Genomic DNA, 7,794 nt, shown 5'->3' on the forward strand with positions numbered 1-7,794 from the left:
AGCATGCACCTGGGTGACACATAGTTTTTAGCCAGAGCAGCACAAGTTATATTGTATGTGTTTGTTGGCCTTCTGTGGAATGAATGCGAAACAAAAGGAAAATATCGCCCGGACAATCCGCTCTCTTGCTGGGTGAAAGAAACAAAACAGTAGGTGCGTCAGTGGCCCTTTGACATAGTATTTTATTGGCCCCAAGGACAAATGGACACTACAGTTATTATTTGTCTCTGTCATTTTTTGAAATACAAAATTAAGTGAATTTAATGGTTGGTCAATAGCAGCAACTACTTTGTACCAAAGTAGACATAGTTCCCAGTGAACATTTTACTACTTGTGTATCATCCAGAGGCACATTAAACCTAAATCTACTAAGAAACCTCCTCATCTATTTTCTTTGAACGCAATCATTTAATTCTGTGAGCAGCACATGCTAATTTCCAATCATTGTCCTGATGAACCATTGTTTCCATGCAGGAGAAACAGAGTAGCCATGGTCTGTATCTATGCATACAGAAGATGGTGACAAAGAGATTCAGTTCCTTTTGTTCTTTTGTGACCCTCTTAACAGCAGTCAGCTGTGGATGTTAAGTATTGAATGAAATGTACCTAAACTAAAGGCTAGTTTATGCTTCTGCGTTTTCAGAGAGACACAAGGACACACAGACGCAATACCCGCTTGCGTGTCCCTTGCGTGCCTTTTCACACCTCCTTGCGTGCGTCGACCCATTTTTCTACGCAAGCCTCCTGCAGCCCTCAAGGCTGCGATTGGTCTGCTAACTATGTCCTTTACGAAGTCTCACATTTCCGTTTTCATAGCCCGATACGGCCATTATTAAAACCAAGAATGTTTACGAGAGAACGGATCAGATTGAAGAGCTTTTGTATAAATGCGTAAATATGACCGCTTCTACAAGCCGTCTTTGGCGGACTATGAGGACGCGCGCATGGCCTCTGATTCATGGAGGGAGATCTCCACAAACGTCGGTTTGCCGGTCGAGGGGAACAAAGTTGGACAATACGGGACAAATGTGTCCGCGATGAAAAGCAGCAGTGTGGATGCACGGGGCAATAAAGTCTGTGATAAATAAATAAACCAACCAACGACTTCCACACACAAAGACGTGACTCTCTAGGTCGTCTTCAACAAAACACGTTACTCCACCTGTTGTTCTGGCGGTGAATTGCTCTGCAACACACGCAAGACTTTTAGAACCATGAATTGAAGCGAGTGCGTCGACACAACGACGCGTAAAGACGCAGAAGCGCTCAAAAACAAGCGGCATTGTACCCATAAAATCAACTCATACGATCCTCCCCAAAACCATTCAACTCACCAAGCTGTGTGCCTGCATGGCAGTGGCCCTGTACTCAGCAGTGTGTGTGCACTGTTTTTTCTGTTCGCATCGTGCAAATATATATTGAACAATAAAAAGGTTTTCTTTAACACTCAGGCAAAATGTTTCGCAGTCAGCTGCAGCGGAACGGCGGACCAGCCGTGTACAGGCACTGAGGTGCACACTCCTGTTGGGACAGCACATGACCAGCACATGTTTGAATCACAGATTAAATATCAAGTATTTCCGTATTTCATGCAAAACCAACGTTTGTATCAATGTTGGCACGTTTGCATCCGCAAAAGTCATGCTAATCAACACTGAACAAATGCTCACAAACAGCTACTGTGGACCACAAAAAGACCTTTAATCATGTTTCAGTTTATGTTTGAGATCAAAATGGCTAAAGTTGAAAATACCGGAGCAGCAAACCTTGAAAAATGAAATGTCCGACTCCTGTTTTGCATTTGCCGTGCTCAGGTGTTTGCCCAATCTGCCAACGTGACCATCACCAAGATGGACGTCAACAACCTGGCCATGGTCATGGCCCCCAACTGTCTGCGCTGCCAGTCCGACGACCCCAGGGTGATTTTCGAGAACACCCGCAAGGAGATGTCCTTCATCCGCGTGCTCATCCAGCGGCTGGACACCAGCTTCATGGACGGGATCCTATAGCCCCCCTCACCCTCACACACACACACACACACACACTGTCCATACTTTAGCCTCCCCTACGCTCCCTTTAACCCCCTCCATGACACTCCCCCAGCACAGGAATACGTACACACAGGTTGCCGCTCGGTGAACACCTTTGCCTCTCCAACATGTTTACTTTTCAGGAACAAAACTGCCTTGTTTGGAGTTTCACCACAGGACATTTAGAGTCGAACCAGCTGTTTTCCTTTTCTATTGCTGTCAATGTAGTCCTTTAATTGACATTTACATACACACAGTATTGGAGTTCCAAGGTTTCCAGTACTGTGTGTGCCTTCACATGCATCAATACAGTATACACGTACAGAATGAAGGACTTAGCAGGGATCTCATCATTTCACTGTGTTTGTTGTCACCGGCACACTCAGAGCTCAGGACCTGAAGGGTCATTTGAAATCCCGCTTCTTTGTTTTCTATGTACTGCTTGTGCTTTTGGTCTTCCCGGGCTTTAACACACACGCATTGGCACAAAGAACATCAGCTCATGCACACGTGTACATTGGAGGTCTTGCCTTTCCGGGATTCCACCTAACACGCCATCACGATGTCAGCGAGACGTATGATCTGTTCATTCAAACATATATTACACACATGTTCCGACCACAGGTGTACACGTACTGTACACGGGCCAAGCGATGCATTCAGAGGGTTGGGCACCAGATTTCCACAAGATGTAAAACCTTGTTGCACCGTGCGGTCTGAGCGTGTCAGATACCAGGCGCGAGGGGGAAGCCGCCTCCATGTTTAAGGGGATAAAGCTCTGTGGGCAACTCAGTCATCGGAAAGGGGGAATCCAAATCTCTGCAGTTGGGTTTCAACTTCAAGGCTCCAACTCTTCCTCCATGTTGAGTTGTTAGAGACTTTAGCATGAACTGCGGTGAAAGTTTAATTCAAGATATTAAGTAGGTTGTGTTCAATTCAGAAAAGTCCATCATAGTCTAATATAAAAGTCTAATTTATATTCTATGGCCCTGATCTTTGTTTTTGCTGAGTGCAAACGTTCAGTAGCTTAACACTATGAAATGTCAATAGTACACGATTTACCTGTACTGCGGTACTTTTTGAAGCCCATCAGGTGAGCAAAAGTCCCCACAAAGAGGAAAAACCACACTAGTTGGACACTTTAATGCTGAGAGTTTTGAGTTCAATTAATAATAACCAAATTGATTTTCTTTATACCCACAGACTTTAAGTGGGATTGTTTCACACCTGTAATAACACCCAGCTGCAGTAAAGCCACGAAGCTCATTGGCTCCCAACAGGAGGAGTTCATAGACATATTCTCCACAATACTAGCGAATAAGACTATAAACTACCTCTCATCATATAAAGAATGATTATGAGCAGCAAGTGAGAAAATAGTCTAAAAATACTAAAACTGCTACTAGATTTGAGTCGATACCTCATCCCTGGTAAAAGAAAAGTATCATCAAAGCCGTCTGTGGCATCCAAATATCCTCAATGAGTACAGATAGTTCAAATTGAAATGACTACGCATCGCTAATTTAATACTTGCTTACTTGTAGATTAAAGCGTTACAAGGAATCTGGCCAGCCTTGTTTAAATGTGTGAAAGCTTCTAATTTCCGTATAAAACAACGCTTACACAACACTTCCGCAGAGTGAAGCCAATGCTGAGATTAAAACTTACAAACGTCTTTCTCTCTACTGACCACCAGGGGGCGACTCCTCTGGTCCTATAGAAGTCTATGAGAAAACATTTGTACTTCTCTCCTGATTTATCCCCTCAGTGAACATCAGTTATTTCAGTGTTGAATACTGTGCTGAATAGTAACTGCTTTTGTTATCTACAGCCATGTAATCTTCAGCATTGAGTAATCTTAAGGAAATCTGGTCCTGCCTCCATGAAGCAAAGAAAAATCACTGAGGCCCCAAGCTTAACGTTCACACGCGACACAGCATGCTCATACTTCCTGAGAGGGATTTGAGAAGTGCCAGAAAAGAAACCCAGGGGCCATCCTGCCACCCCACCTGACCCCACAGCGTCCAGCACCCCCAGCGAGTCCTAACAGGCCTTTCTACTCACTAATGGTTTGTGAATGTGTCTACCCGCTTGTCCGCCTGTCATCGCCGGCAAAACGTACCTGTCTCTTTGCAGCCATTTAGTCTCCGTCTACAAGCAGGTACTGTTGTTTAATGTATTCATTTGAGATGTTTGCTGTATTTAACAGAAATTCAGTTTTTTTTAACCCATTCTTCTTTTTTATATGATTTAATTTATTTGTATTTATTTGAGGAGATTTCCTTAATGCCTTCTCAAGATATTGTATCATAGGCTCTAGTGTGTTTGTGTGTGTTTTTGTCAAAGTACGAGTGTGTGTACACGTAAGATTGCATGATTGCGTGGATGTGCGACCAACTGTGATTTTCAATTTGGGAGGGCACATGCGTCTTGATGTGTGAATCTAGCAGTTTGATTCATTTGCGTTGGACAGTTGGGAAATGCACCATGGAGACGCACACAAACACACAAACACACAAACACACAAACAGGAACTGTTTGAACTGTTGGAACTGACTTCCACCGTTGATCTTCAGATGACTCAGTCATCTGAAGATCAACGTCAAGATCAAGAGATTTGACTCAGGCGCACAGAGGCTTTTTTTCTGTCTTTGTGAAGAGTGTCGTGTGTGTGTGTGTGTGTGTGTGTGTGTGTGTGTGTGTGTGTGTGTGTGTGTGTGTGTGTGTGTGTGTGTGTGTGTGTGTGTGTGTGTGTGTGTGTGTGAATGTGCATCTCACTCACTCTAAAATACACGACTCCAAATAGATAACATGTACATTGATACTGTACAAACTATGTAAAATAGGTATATAGAGAAGCAAGAGAAGAAAAAGTACCATATATAACAGTTGAAATTGACATGGAAGTTATTGTAACATACCCCCTCCCCTCCCAACTGCCAAGTCTTGTCAGTATACATTTTCATCACAATTAAAGAAGTTTAAAAGTGGAAATTTACAACCATCTTCAGTCTGTCTGGAAACACAGGTTTCCACACATAATCAATGCAACTGCCACAAAGTGTTTTATGCCCCCATATTTCCGACTGTATTAATGATTAATACTCCAAAAGAAGTGATTTGTATTGAGGAATCTACAGGACTATTTCAAGGTCAGGACACACCGGAAATTGCAGAGGAAGATGCCTTGACGTGTCATTTCCAGCCCCCTAGAATAAACTTTACTGGGTAACCTGAGCAGTGTGACACCCCAATATCACAAGCACTGTCCCCGACCTCCATGTGACCCCGAGGTGAGTCCAATTTCACCCACCCGCTGCCATTTCTCCAGAGGAGAGGAACTTTTTGACTACCTTAGCAAGCTCTGCCATAAATATTGATAGGTCTTTCCCTGAGTTTTATACTCTGCCTCCTCGGAGTTCCTCAAAATGCTCTTTCACTGCCCAACATTGTCCCCAGCACATCTTATACCCTCCTTTCCCCGTCGGGTTGTCCGATACATTCATCAGACGTCCTTTGCCCCCAACCTAGTTCCTTGAATTCCTCTCATACCGGGGGTTTGGCTTATGCGACAGCTGCAACCCTTCTGGCCACCCGGTACCTGTCTGTTGTGGGCAGAGACCCCAGGGCCAGCCAAGCTGAAAAGCCTCCTTCTTCACCGTGAAAACCATTATCGACTGACGATGGACGCTTTGGACATGTTTCGATTCCATGTCTCCCTCCTCCCCTGAAATTCACGGGAAGTTCTTTTGCAGGGATAGATCCTCAGCCAGTCGTTCCCAGTTCACCCTCATTACTGTACTGGGTTCAACAAGTGCTTCTGGCTGCCGCCATGTGAGACAACTCAACGGCACGACACAAATGGTCTTATGGTGAACCATGAAGTCACTTACATTCGGCAAAGACTTTCTGTTTCCTGTTACATGCATGAACCGGCCAGTGCTCATGATATTTGTTACAGTAGCGCCGAGTGTGAAAAGTGGTCTGTGGAAGGTTCCCTTTTCAGAACGGCAGCAACCTTAAATGAGTATCTTCATGACCATGGGTTTGCTGTAAATGCCACCGGAACCTGCCGTTCTGAAAGAGGAACCTTCCACCGACCACTTTTCGCACTCGGCATCACCCGTCTGTTATGGACGACTACAACCTTCTCCAGGAGCTTGGGTCCAAGTACCAACTAGATTCAGTTGGTACTTCTCTCCCAGCTGTTGTCCCTTCCCAGCCAGAGAGCTAACATGCCAGGGTCCAGGGTCCAGGGGTCAGCACACTTAGGCCCACGTTTTTGCCTGCTGCACGGTTCCCAATGCGCCCAACCACAAAGCCTACCCCTGTGAGTGGTGGGCCGACGTGGGGGCGGCTCCATAAAGACTGTGTCCAAACCCAATGTGTGTCAATGGCCGGCCACCAGAAGCTTGACGGTGAGCTCCCCTTTGTGGCTGATTATAACAGTCAGTGAATTACTTTTGGCCTGGCCCCTTTGGGTAGAGGTCAACCACCATTTTCTTCTAATTAAACTGACTAGCTGTCCTGTCCTCATAGTGGGGTTGCCAGGTTTAAACACTGTCCTAGCTCTACACAAAATGACCCTTATGTGACTTGGTGACTAGCTTACTCACTAAAAAGAAACCACACAGGTAAAGTGGGTTACCGGTTATCTTCCCTGCCTCTAACAGACAGGGAACAGGCTATCCTGTGCCATCCTATTACATTTTTAAAAGTATTTAAAGTACGGCCTGTTTTTTACATGAGGGTGAACTTATCTGTTCGGAAAACGAAGGGAACAAACCCATCCCTCATTTGACAACTGCCTTCTTAATGAGGTTTGAATATGGCCAAATGTTTTAATTGATTTTTTGTTGAATCACAGTGAATGATAAGCCCTAAGTATGTATGCGTGTGCAAGTGTTGTGTGTTTGTGAGATTGTCTTTGTTTTATGTAAGAGATGGTTGTAGATAGACCCAGCAAATCAACAGATTAGCATGCAGACATAGGGTCTTCACTCTCTTCAACTTGAATTTACTAAAATATGAGAATATACAAGAAAAAACATACTGAATTTACAGAAAATAAGTGTTACAGTGTTAAGCTTTAAAAATCCACTAAGAAAAAAAGATTGAGCTCTTTTAATCCATTTTTCTGATTGTTTTTTCTACTTGGTTCTTACTAATGATGATTTGGTAGTCGCTGTCGATGCTGTTCGTCTAATGTAAAGAAAATGACAATGAAGAAGAGGGGCGAGAGAGCTGCTGTGAAACCGCTCTTCACCTCGACGTCGACCTTCTAGGTTTTTTCAGTTGTATCTTAATGTCCCCTGTCACTCACACTGCGCGAGGGAAGACTCTGGAAGTGTAACGGCCGTTGGTTTAATAAATGATTCAAATGTCTACAAAACTAACGCTGTGTTTGTATTTTCCAACTGAGCCACTATACTGATAAAAACATACATCACAACATGCGCCGAACACATCAATGTGTCCCTGACAGGTAGTGGTGAAATATGTCTCTAGGCGAATGCGGTCAGGTTCAGTGGATCGGAGGAATGCAGAGGCAATATCACCGTCAAATTAATAGGTAATCGGGTAGGACAGCAATAGTGTTGTAGGGCTGACCACCGGTTAGCCAATGTTTTGGACTGTTGTGAGCCTTTGGACCATAAAGGAGAGCGGTTTCCCCTGTCCGAGGGTGCTGCTTTAGACTGTTGCTGACTGTTTCTTTGTCCGGACTCTGCCGGCCGTCCATTGCCCATCTTCCCCTCATCTTCCC

The 7,794-nt window shown here is 44.4% G+C and overlaps 1 protein-coding gene across 1 annotated transcript in view; it reads left to right on the forward strand.

The window, feature by feature from the left end:
• The window catches only part of arhgap39 (Rho GTPase activating protein 39), a 45,076-nt gene extending 42,723 nt beyond the window's left edge, over positions 1 to 2,353 (forward strand). Inside the window, exon 11 of the mRNA XM_040183987.2 lies at positions 1,815 to 2,353. Within this exon, the coding sequence (XP_040039921.1) occupies positions 1,815 to 2,009 (195 nt within the window). The 3' untranslated portion in view covers positions 2,010 to 2,353. The remainder of the gene's footprint in view (positions 1 to 1,814) is intronic.
• Positions 2,354 to 7,794: the final 5,441 nt, after the last annotated feature.

This window comes from Gasterosteus aculeatus, chromosome 8 (genome assembly GCF_964276395.1).
Source record: "Gasterosteus aculeatus chromosome 8, fGasAcu3.hap1.1, whole genome shotgun sequence".
NCBI classification, from domain to species: Eukaryota; Metazoa; Chordata; class Actinopteri; order Perciformes; family Gasterosteidae; genus Gasterosteus; species Gasterosteus aculeatus.